This window comes from Eptesicus fuscus, chromosome 8, assembly GCF_027574615.1.
Source record: "Eptesicus fuscus isolate TK198812 chromosome 8, DD_ASM_mEF_20220401, whole genome shotgun sequence".
Taxonomy (NCBI): Eukaryota; Metazoa; Chordata; class Mammalia; order Chiroptera; family Vespertilionidae; genus Eptesicus; species Eptesicus fuscus.
In genome coordinates this window covers 72,353,768-72,366,914 of record NC_072480.1, presented here as the reverse complement: position 1 = coordinate 72,366,914, position 13,147 = coordinate 72,353,768, and the positions used below count along the sequence as shown (strand labels likewise).

The following is a 13,147-nucleotide window of genomic DNA, read 5'->3' as shown; positions in this document are numbered from 1 at the left end:
TATGTGTTTCATGGTACCTCCTGATACTTTTCCTCCCTAATGATGCTACTAACCTTGGCCAAGTGACTGCCATTAACCAATAGGAAATAAGGAGTATCATATGCCATATCAGAACTTAGATCACTTTTATTATCTCATTACTATTAACTAGAGGCCCGGTGCATGAAAATTCATGCACTGGAGTGGGGGGTGTCCCTCAGCCCGGCCTGCCCCCTCTCACAGTCTGGGAACTCTCAGGTGCGGGAGGCGGGATGTAACCCGGCGATCAGGGGAAGGCGACACCCCCATCACACCTCTGCTGCTGCCACTGCCGGCAGTGCAAGCCTCGGCCAGCCCTGGTTACTTGAGCCTTGGGAGGCCCTGGGCAGCTGGGCAGCCACCATCTGAGGCTTGCCTGCACCTCGGGCTGGCCCTGGGAGGCTGGGGGGCTGAGGAGACTGGAGGACTCCGGAGCGGGCCCAGCCTTGCCACACGCCTGCCACCTCAGCGGGGCTGAGGAGACTGGGCGCCGTCATCTTGTGGCTATGGGCACAGCCATCTTTGAGGGTGTGGCATCAATTAGCATATTCCCTCCTTATTGGCTGTGGGCGCCACCATCTTTGCAACTGTCTGAGGGTCAATTAGCATATTCCTTCTTTATCAGATAGGATTACCTCCTTATGGCCCCATCTCCTAATATAGTCACTTTGGGGATTAGAGCTTCAACATATGAATGGGGAGAGGGAGAACACAATTCAGTCCAAGCAATATGTAATTTTACATATCATGATTAATATATAATAATTCAGTTCTGTTGCTCCTTTTCTTCTTCCTCATATATCCAAACTTTTGAAGTTTCCTCCCACAAGAGATAGGATCTTATATTTTTATCATTCCCCTAGGAAGCTTCTGACACTATCAGGAAAAAATTCAACAAGCATACTTCTATACTTAATCAAAACAGGATCCTCTCAACTAAAACAATTATCCACTTTCAATTAGGAAGACTCAGAATGATGAACAGTAATTAAAGCCCAGATATCAGGGAGCACATTTGTAATACAATCATGTGCATTTACAGATTCTACTGGAATGTCCATTGTCCACATTTATTATCATGTTGGATATCAGAAACAATAAATGCTATGCACATAAGTAGGTGTTTGCTTCAAAACTGGACATCTTTTTTATATTTGTCCATTTTTTTTGTAACCACATTCCTTTTTGTATACTAAACAAAGTCATTTGTTTTGACAGGATTTTATTCTCTAGCAGTTAAGACAACATGCTATGAATAGAAAATAAATATTTTACATAAGAAAAATACATTCTGTTGTCTGATAGTTTGGCAACCAAAATTTTCTATTAAATTGCACTTCTGGGCTTTTTATATATAATGATGCTTGATAGCCTGGGGGGATTTCAAAGTTCTGATGCGTTTTCTGAATAATAAATCATGTTATTTCCTGATGTGACAGGATGTGGATTGTGTTTTATTCAAGTTCTATGGAAACATATTCTCTTTATTTATTGGCATTTTTGTGATAATATTCCAGAGTGGCATCCTTCATTTAAGATAAATGGTGACAACTTTCAATTGAAATAAATTAATAATGCAATTTCTATTGATATGTCATTGCAAATAAAGATAATAATTAGACATCACATTGCCTTTTAAATAAGGGGCTGTCTAAAGAAATACAAAGATTTCCAAAAAATATCATTTCCCATCCCCACTACTCTTTTAAACAAATAAAGCACAGCTATGGTCTCTGTTATGCAGAAACAGTACTTCAAATTGAACAACCATTAATCTTCAAGGTCAGGTTCATTCTGAAAACATTGATTAAACATCAAAAATGCACAGGAATTGTGACTGAATATGAGATGGTCCCTGCTTAGAATCATAGTATAGCAAGAAAAGCATGTATATAAAATATTGAACTTAATTTTAAAAGACACTCATTGAATATGCTATTTAATAGAAATAAATTTTCATAGAGTGTATATGTAAAATAGATTTAAAAAATAAAATAAAGATAAAACTAATTTTCTAATCATTATGATATATAATATTGTACTCCCCCCCGCACCCCTCCCCACACACACACAGCCATTTTCTCTACCCTTTTCTCAGAGAATAGGGCAATTCAAATAACTGCTTGCAGGAATAGTAGTCAAGAGAAATAAGCCATTCAGAGAAAGACAAATACCACATGATCTCACTGATCTGTGGAATCTAATGAACAAAAGAAACTGAGGAACAAAATAGAATCAGAGGCATGAATACATGGAACAGACTGACAGGTGTCAGAGGAGAGGGGGGACTGGATAAAAGAAGGTGAAGAGATTAGCCAAAGAATATATATGTATAGCCCTTGGATACAGACAATAGTGTGGTGATGGCCACGGGGGTGTGTGTGAGGGGGGGTAAAGGGGCTGGATGGAGGTGGGCAAACATGGGGGGAAGTAGGGGACATCTGTAATAGTGTCAATAGTAAAAACAAAATAAAAAAAGGTTTGTACAGCTAACAAAGGTTATACTAGAGAAACACGAAGGGGGGCCTTTAATGCAAACCTTCTTTGATTCCATGATTCTATGACACTTTAACAAAGTAAAGAAACAGAAAAAAATGCATTAAATATACTTTTAAAAAATTTCACAGAGTTAGATTAATCCTATTTTATATCCAATATAGAAATCCATCAACAGTGTTTCTCAAACTCCACGAGGATACAGATCACTAGGGAATCTTGAAAAACTTGCAGATTTCAATTAATAATTTAATAAATTATTGAGATTTTGCAGTCTCAAAAAGTTCACTTTGATTATCAAGGCAGTCACATACTTTCAGCTCTCGGCTGGGAAAAACAACAACAAAAAACACACACACAGAAACAGAACAGACATAGCCCCAGATGACTAGGTAGTCTAGGCCAGCGGTTCTCAAAGGCTGTTCACATATCAGCAATGTCAGTATCACCATTAGAAATAAGAATTTCACAGTCTCACCTAGGCCTACTGAGTGGGAAACTTGGGGGTGCTGCCCTGGAATCTGTTCTAACAAGCCTCGAGTGATTCTCATGGACAATAATGTTGGGGAACAGCTGTTCTCAGCAATGTTTGGGAAGGGAGTTACTATTGCTGCCCAAACTCCAGTTTACCAAGGCCTGTGACCCTCTGATATTATATGCTACCAGCAGGTCATACACCTTATCCCTCACCACAAGACAAACCAGGGGTTTCTTGGGTTTTACTCTGTATTGATTGCCATGTGGAAGGACTGGGGTGAATTTGGAAATCTATTACTTTAAACTTGTTTGGGGGGAGATTTTTAAACTCATTAATCCAAAGACTACTTGTACTTAAACAAGTGGGAAGTATTTGAATGCCCAAACTATTATGTGTGGGAAAAACATTGCAGTTCTTCCCTACAAATAGGAGACAGTGTGTCTATTTACTTGTTGATAAGCATCTTTAAAGTTTTAACCCACAGATATTTTGTCAATCTGAAATATAAGTCTGCAGGTTAAACATATTCATTCCCCAAATAATTTATCATGACATGTGGCCAATTTTATCTTTTCTTCTGCAGATATTCTATCAGTTTTTTTAAAAAGGATAGCTGAAGAAAACTCATATGATTTTTATCTGCTTCTCTGTGTCTTTGTGAAATTTACCAAAACACACAATGAAGAAATGCTATTCTTTCTTCTGAAAAAACAAGTGTTAAAGAAATTGAACATAGGCTTTTAGTCATAAATATTATGCCCTTTGTTCTGAGCTAAATATTTCCAACTTATTGATTTAAGTTTAGCAGCTTCTCCAGACTAGTGACTCAAATTGAACTTCGGGTCAACAAAATTCTCAAAATACCTTTTCCTAAATGAATGGCTTATCAAAAATATTTTTCCATACTCTATTGTACAGTTAGTTTACAACCTTAAATGCTAGATTTTATTCTTATATCATTATTACTATTTTATATCAAAACTATTTTAAAATTTCATATTTTTATATCGGATTAACAAATACTTTCTGGTTTTCATTTTGTCTGCCCCCCCTTTTATTGATTCCTTAAAGGCAGACATTTTCATCTGTTTTAATAAAGCTTTATCTTCAAAAATAGGTGATGATCTGAATTTGGCCCATGAATGTTTTATCGGCCCCCAATCTAAAAAATGTTTTGTTCATAGATATGTAAAAAAGAAAATAATCACATATATATGTTCTTCCTTCAAATAATAACCTTTATGTAAACATTACAGGCAACAATTTTGTAAATCTTTAAATCCAAGGAACTCCACAAACTTAAGAGAACATAGAAATGATTTCCAAGGTATCAAAGTTTAGCAACTTTTTACATTAGCTTTATCAGTGTGTTTCCTTGTTTCCCAGAGCATTTTGTTTCTTCTGGATAGGAGAAAATGAATAATAAAAGCAACACCATAATAAAGAAAAAGATCAGGAGACCTATTGCAATATGGTCAGTATGCTCCACTGAACAGCGAGCACAATGTTTCAAGAACAAAATTTACCTTGACAGGCAATCTGAGAAGGACAGGCGAACAGGGTATCCGTATCGGATGATCTTCACCATCGCCAGGACCCCAATATATTGGAGCTGAGCAGACACGTAAAAATTATCAAAGGTATCTGGCAGCTTTGAGTTATTGGGCTTGATGCAATGAATAAAGTGTGGAGTGCACTTCTGAAGTTTTCCAATAATATCCGTTAGAGATTTCTAAGGAGAGAAGTAAAACCAAACTGATTCTTCAAAGACGACAAAATATAAAGCAGTTTTTAAATAAAAATCTTTATCTTCAATCAGGACTTTAAAAGTTATGCCTTCACTCATTGTGTTTGTGTGTGTGTGTGTGTGTGTGTGTGTGTGTGAAGGTACTCAAGTGGTCAAAAATGGGGGAGGGGGATTCTATGTAAACCCACTACAGTTGATATGATCAAAATTTAGGTTTTAGAATCAGAAAATGTCACTAACCCTGAGTTGTGATGCAATGGTGACTGGACCTCCTCGTTCCAGTCTTTGAAGAAATGTAGAAGTTCCTTTCTTTTTCAATAACTATAAAGAAAACAAAAAGAAAGAAAGGGTGAGCAAATTTAGTTTACTAAATTCCATTTAGAAGAAAAAAATTAACTCTCTCATCCATGTAAATTCTCTGACAGGCAGAAATAGATTTAAAACAGACTATAAAAATCAGTATCAAATGATTTTCTGTAATGCTACCATATGTTGGGGAAATGGGAAACTATATGTAAAATAACAACCATTACTACCAACCCTTCAAGTATGGTGGCTGTACGTAGCCTGCACCCACTTTAATTTGAAATTAAATATAGATCCAGACTCACTTGTTAGTAGAGCAGTGATGGGCAACCTTTTGAGCTTGGTGTGTCAAACTTCGCCAAAAAACCGAGCATAACTCGGGTAGTGTGTCACTTTGAGGAAAAAACATTATTTCGCAAATGTTTCATCCTCAGGAGCAGCAAATGTTTCATCCTCGGCATGCGGCCGCCTCAGCGGCCGCGTGTCATCAGAAATGGCTACGTGTGTCAGTGCTGACACGTGTGTCATAGGTTCACCATCACTGTGTAGAGTAAACTCACCCTGGTATTTTTACTAGTTGTATTACCAACTGTCCACATTTATCATGAAATGTCGCTGACTCTAGGGCAAAATAATACTATTTATGTTACAAAGATTTGATGTTTTAACAACCATTGGTTTGTTTCCTTAAGATTGACTATGATTTGTTTTTCACCTTTTTTTTTTTTCCTTACCCTTCTTTTTCTTCTTTTTAAACTACAAAACGTTTGCCTGGTTGTGTAAAAGAACAATAGACTATTTTCTTTGATATGTAATTATATATACCTCTTAAAAGAAAAAAAATCATGTGTAGCAAAGATTAAATCATAATGGAGATTTAAAAAAAGTCAGTTAAAATGAAGCCAGGGGGAATGAAGAAATAAAGGGCACAAGGAAATTAATTAAATTCTACCACGGTCTAAAAGGAATCTCAACCACTCATGTACCTTTACAATTCACAAAATCATACAGACTCAAGCCAACATATCTAGTGATCCAAAATCATTTATCTTTAAATAGAAAGATCTTTATACAAGAAAAAAATTCTAATAAACGTCTTGTCAATTTGGTGCTATTGCTACCATGGCAATAGCTCTTTTCCTTCCATTAAGATGAACTGTGAAACAGAAATGATTAATTATCACTGATGAGGGACTGTCAAATGAAGCAACTGGTCCAGGATCAACCTTTCCCTACAAACAGTAAGCCCAGTGTGAGCGCTCAGTTAAGGAGTAGGCTGACTCCTACCTACCCTGCCAGTCACAGGGGAGGACGTGCAGGGATGAGGGCAGTTTGGACAGAAGTGAGGAATGGAACACTTAAGGAATAACCATAATAAATAAATCTCCACCCCTTGAAATTGAACATTCAATTTCCCTTTCTGGGTAGAGGAACTACTATGAATTATCTCTCCTCTGCAGTCCTTTAGGGAAAAGACTAATGGCATCTATGCCTGGTAATGTTTAATAATTAAGGTTAAAAATTACAATTTAGAGGTGTGTGGTGATTTCTTGTTCTTTATTTCCAGGATGACTGAGAAAGGAAGGGCCAGCAGGTTCAATGAAACCCTTGGGATAAAGATCTTTCTTATAAAGGGTAAATCTTTGTCTTTTTTATGTAAAAGATGCCATTTTTGTATTCAGTGAGATTGAATTCCTGTGATCATATATAGCTATATTAGAGAATCCCTAAGTCTCAGGCCTTGGAACCACACACACACACATTTCTAATATGTTATACACATTTCTGCCACTCTTCTAAAATAGAGCTGATTTTAATTATGCTTTCATTTTAATTGGTAAGCTAAAATGCATTCCAGCAAGCTACAACTGAGTATCTAAAAATGATTATCCTGGACACCTTCCCAATCATATTTCTCATCTTTTATGGTTTTGGTAGAGGCAAGCAAAACAAACTGGGCCACACTGAATTTTAAACTGAAGACATTTCAGTTTTAAAAAAAAACCTCTTTACTGAATTTGTAGTTCTATTTCACAAATAGTTTGAACCATTATGTTGTAAGTACAGCCACACTTGTGTGAGACAAATACACACTAAAAAATAGTATAACAAAAAAATAAGTTAAATGTCTACAAAATATGCAGTGAAAACATTCTAGCACCTGAAAAAGACACTGTGTCTGTGATAAACTGCAATTTATGTTTAGAGACTTAAAACCTCTGAAGTAATTAATGTCAACAGAGTAAGGCACCTAAGTTAATTCTTTCTTAGCCTACTATCCCTGAAGTTACTTCCCATTCATCACAGAGACAGTCATAGAGATGAAACATAAATAGGATGTTGCACAGACAACCAACACAATTACAAATACTGTATTTGCTACTGAATTTTCACTGGAAAGTACTTTCCTATACTGGTCCCTCTTTCTGATGTTTATACTTCAAGTAGGCATCCTTTCATTTAATTTTTAAAAATTAAAATATCAATTTATTTTCCTTACTATTTATAATTGTGGTTTCTTAAAAAAAGCAAATGTTCTAAGTAAACTTAAAAACAACCAAACAACAATCACAAAATTCCTACCTTACTAAGTTCTAGATAATTCCTGTTTTCTCCGATAGTTGAAGAAGCTGTCATTTTCTTATTGAGCAGGGCAGATTTATGTCCTCTGAATTTAAAAGGATAGGAAGATAGAAGGGATCCTGTTTGTGACAGTTTCGACTGGAACAAGTGATTGATCACGACATTTTCACTAGCTAGGAAATAAATAAATGAATATTGTAAGGTGGCATTAAAATTCTGATTTACATTATACTTACTCCTCATCCAAGTCCTTCGCCTAGTAACACATTCAGAGTGGAAGATGTAATTGAAGAGTCCATTTTTCCCTTTGCCTCTGTTTTCTTTTCCACACTATGCATTATACTATTTGACAAAGTTTGACCTCCCTTGCCCTTGGCCAGGAGTTCTGATCCATGTTTCCCAATTCTCCACCTGAGTGGAGACCCCTCACTCTCTAATTGTCACTTACTACTCTCCTAGCTGTCTGAGCAGAATCTTACCTGATCAATCCTAAGGGGCTTTGATGCACTTGCCAAAGTCATGAAGACATGGATTCTCTCAGGAACTCCCATTGCAGGAGAGTAACTACCCAGGAACAAGCTTCCCAAGAATCTAAGTTGTCTCAGAGCTGGATGTAGTACATATGGGACTATTTGGTAACTGCCAATCCATACTCCTTAATCCCTTCACCTTTTTTACTCAGTGCCCCACAGCTCTCCCCTCTGGCAACCAACAGTCTGTTCTCTGTGTCTATGAGACTGTTTCAGTTTGGTTTGTTCATTAAGTTTGTTCTTTAGATTCACATATAAATAGGGAATATAGTCAATACAATTGTAATAACTATGTAAATTACCAGGTGGTACTGGGACTATTGGGGAGAACACTTTGTAAAGTATATGATTATCTAACCACTGTACTGTACATCTGAACCTAATACAAAATAATATTGAAAGTAAACTGTAATTGAAAAATAAGCTAAAAATAAAAAGCCCATGCTGATATGTATTAGATGTTATGTTATACAAATTCTAATAATTCCGGGCCCACATTCTTTTCTTCACATCTCAGAAAGAAACTGGAGCAATGATGAATGGATTTTTGGATATAAATTCAAACAGTGTAGTCAAAACTGTATATGGTGTTTAAGGATCTAGAAGGCATTTTTCTTGTGTTACCTCTATTTATATATAGGCAGGTTTTTAAGCTTTAGTTTCCTTTTCTTTAAAATGGCCATGACAATACCTACTTTGAGGATTGCTATAAGATTAAAATGTGAAATAATGTGCATTAATAATTTAGGATAATGCTCAGCCCATCAGACAGTTAGCAATGTTTTGTACCATTGCCATTTTACCTTTTCTACAACCAAATTATTTTGCTTGTCCAGGCTAACATATTTATTAGCAATGCACTCAGTGCAAAGTCACTCAATGAATAAACAAATAGGCAACTAGGGAGAATTGTCCAGAGAGGGAAGACACGATCATGGAATGCAAGAAGGCAAAAAGAAGCCCTATGGTGTTAGATTAAAATTAGAGGTAATATCATAAATTCATGACTTTAATATATAGCTATATAGCTATCTATATACATAAAAGCCTAAGTGATCATTTGACCGGTAGCTATGATGCACACTGACCACCAGGGGGCAGATGCTCAACCCACAGGCATGAAAACATGGAACAGACTAATGAATCTCAGAGGGAAGTGGGGAGGGTGAAAAGAGACTAACCAAAGATCTTATATGCATACTGGAGGCCTGGTGCACGGATTCGTGCCCCAGTGGGATGCCTTGGCCTGACCTGCGGGGATCCGGCAGAAACTAACAGTTTGACATCCCCTGAGGGGTCCCAGATTGCGAGAGGGTGCAGGCCAGGATGAGGGATCCCACCAGTGCTCCAATCGTGCACCAGGCCTTTGGTATTTTTATAAATTGATATATTTTCTATATCTATATCTTAAATTCCGTAGTTCTCAAAGGGCAAAAAAGCCATGACACCACAATAGAAATGAGTTCACGAGGCCCCCAGACTTTCATGTTTAAGAATAAATACTATTCTACTCTAAAATAAATCAAGGCTTCTTGGACACATGGCTGATTCTATATCTGAGGCAAGGGAGAAAAGCCTAGAACATCTTGGAAGAAAAAAATGCAAGGAAGTGCTAAAAAAATATTATGAGAACCTTTCAAAAGGACATAAGAGGCTCTCACTGGCTATTTCAGCATCAAAATAATAATAGTAATGGATTATGATTAAATGTTGGCAATTTCAGCATCAAAGTAATAATAGTAATGGATTATGATTCATTGAGTAAAATAAGGAAGTCAAGAAGAAACTAGATTTTTGGTGGTGAGCACATAACAGAGTATACAAATACCAAAGTATAATGTTGTACATCTGAAATTTATAGAATGCTGTCAACCAATATTACATCAATAACAGTTTTAAAAGAGACAAGAATTTATGAGTTCATATTGATAATTAATTAATCGGAAAGATGAGTTTTTATAGTAGAATTTATTGTTGATGGGAAAAAAATGGGTTAGAAAACCATAATCTTGCAACCATAGAGAAATCATTAATTTAAGTAAGAAGCATTCATTGTGCAAAACTAATGGGTGGAAGTTTGATGAGGACAAGAATATTTAGTGTCTCAAAGTGCTTCCTTACAAATTACTTATCAAAGAAAAAACAATGACTTTTGATTAAAAAAAAACCTGAAGTATGCCACCTTCAAAAGTGATCAAGGTTAACTGGTAAAGTTTTATAGGGGCTCATAATTAGACATTACTATTATTGTATTGATGTTACATATACTGAGAATTTACTGAAGTTATTCTCAAATGAATAAAAAAATAAATGTACATAACACACACAAAGGGAAGGAAGGAAAGAAGAAATAAAAGAAGGAAGGAAGGAAGGAAGGAAGGAAGGAAAGGAGAGAAGAAGAGAAGAAGAATGGTAGAGAGAGAAAAAGAGTACAAGAAATGAAAAAAAATATGGAATACGGACATATGGGAGATCTTTGAACTAATTTTGTAACTTTCTTTAAGTTTAAATTATTTCAGAATAAAGATAAATAATAAATATATAGTACCATGGTCCATTTAAATAAATAAAAGTATTTATATTTATTGCAAGTCTATGTATGGATATAACCACAGATAAATAGTGCACGATGTTAAAACATTTCACAGTTTGATAAAATACTCTAACAACCATGCATCTTTTATTCATGTGATAGAATGGATGTGCAACTATGACTCATTGGCCACATCTGGCCTACTTCCTGTTTTAGTCAATAAAGTTTCATGGAACACGCCATGTCCATCTGTATTGTCTAGGGCTGCTTTCTCCTTATAACAGCAGAGTTTAACAGAGACCTTATGAATGGCAAAACCTAAGGTATTTATTTTCTGGCCCTTTAAGGAAAATGTTTCCATGTCTTGCATAAATATCTAAGAGCACTCTGTGAATTCTGTCTTCTACTTCAATGTGCCTAAATCCTAAAGTGTTTAGAATAAAACAAGAATCACTAGTTTTTCTCTTGGAAATTTTAGCAAGTTTACACAAAAGAATGGCTTTAAAATGTTGGTACTTTATTAAAATAAGGAGAATTGCAGTATCACTAGCCATCATATCCTCATTCTAAATATATATTCTATGACCATAAAATACAAAAAAAAAAAGAAAATGTCATTGCACCAACTGGAAAACATGCTGTATATAAGATCTTTATAAAATGTGTGGGTTAAATGAAAGTATGTTATTAATGAAAGTTCAAATATTGAAAAACAATAAGACATTTCCAATGATAATCAATAGGACTGTTTTTTTTTTTACAATTTCTTCCTTCTATGTAATATTATTCCAAGTCCATATTTTATCATTAGTCTCAGTCTTTCAGTGAACTCACAAAAACCCTAAGTTCTAAGAGGCAAGCAGAGTAATTCCCTGTGTAAAACAATATATTGTAACTGTGCTGTTTGGCTTAAGGCAAATATGTTCCTCAAACTAGAAGTGATAGGGATGTCTTACTTCCAGCTCAAAGGCATCCCCTTATTTCATGAAAGACTATCATGTGCTTCTTTCCCTAGGAAAGATAAATGACTCTATCTCATTCAGAGCAACTTAAAGCACAAAAGATGATATGCTTTAATTCATTGAAAAGGTTATTAGGAAAATGTGAATCACTGCAGACCTGCTATTCAGAAAATAATTACTAGAGGACTTAGAAATATAAATTGACATATATATAATTACACTATATATACATGTAGTATATAGCTTTATGTATAGTATAGAATTATGGATATACATATACAAAGTACTAAGGTTCGGAAGGTAGATGGAAACTATAAATGTATATTGCTATATGCGTATATATATGTGCATGTGCACATATAAATTTGTATGCTTATTCTACATTGTGAGCATTAGTTCTTTATATAAATTACATAAGAATAAACTACCCCTTATGTTTGTTTCAGAATCGTCTTAAGTAATGGAATTCACCCCGCTGTGGCCTAAATAACTTTGGAAGCCATATTCATCTTCATTAGTCTTCACAGAAGAGCTTTTTTATATTCATAACACTAGAGTGTTAAAGGTGCTTTATATTTCTATCTGCTAAAAGCTTAGTTAAATTATGGTTTTTACTAGGCTCCAAATTAAATTGTAACCAATGTATAGTGTGGAAAATCCATTCTTTATGATTCTGGGCATTAGAATGTAAAAGTATTTAAATTATCCTTTAGCTGGCGGCATGTTTTATAGGACAATGTTCAGAGAACTAAGAAATGTGGGGTATTTTAACCATAGGAAGGGAAAAACTTACTTTTCATTACAAATGAAAGATTCTGTGAAAGGGAGTCTTTATTTTTTTCAATTGCTCCAACAATGTCATACATTACCTAGGATAAAAGAAAATGGCATAATTATTAATGATGAAACATGACCATAAGAATAATTCCCTTTAAAGAATAACTTGATTCAGGGGAGGTTTAAAGTTATTCATAAAAGAAGCGCCTTCAGGTCTTGGAGTTCACATTACATGCAGGTTCAAAGTGCTCACCTGTGTGCTGTCATTCTGCACATTACACAAGGGACACCTCTCTGTTCTAATTTGCAAGGCTCTCCTCTCATCATTAGTTTAAGAGAAAATGGTGGTGACTCACATTCATAGAGTCCCCTTTATTCTTACTAGTCAGGCCTCTAACCTGCGCAGAAAACTCTCTAACCAAGTGGAAAGACTCCGTGACACCTTGAAAAGGAAGTGTGATTTCAGTTTGATAAATTCAAAGTCTCTTTATTAAAAGGGTGCTTTCAGATCATTTAAACCATTAATCTGAAGTCTTTAAAATGAAGAAAACATATGAAACAATAATGTCTGGATTATTCAAGGACAGTTTACTTCTAAATATACTTAAATGACTTAATTGTCTGCTTTCATTGGTATTCCAGTCTGGCCTGGGAGACTTGGTCTCTTAAGAGAGACATGGTTTTATTGCCTCTCCCAATCTCAGCTCAGCGTGAACT

The 13,147-nt window shown here is 35.4% G+C and overlaps 1 protein-coding gene across 1 annotated transcript in view; it reads right to left on the bottom strand.

The window, feature by feature from the left end:
- MYO16 (myosin XVI) overlaps positions 1–13,147 on the bottom strand; it is a 421,185-nt gene that overhangs the window by 151,107 nt on the left and 256,931 nt on the right. Inside the window, exons 23-26 of the mRNA XM_008143943.3 lie at positions 12,447–12,522; positions 7,629–7,801; positions 4,980–5,060; positions 4,519–4,724 (exon numbers count right to left, since the gene is read on the bottom strand). Coding sequence (XP_008142165.3) covers positions 4,519–4,724; positions 4,980–5,060; positions 7,629–7,801; positions 12,447–12,522 — 536 coding nt within the window. The remainder of the gene's footprint in view (positions 1–4,518; positions 4,725–4,979; positions 5,061–7,628; positions 7,802–12,446; positions 12,523–13,147) is intronic.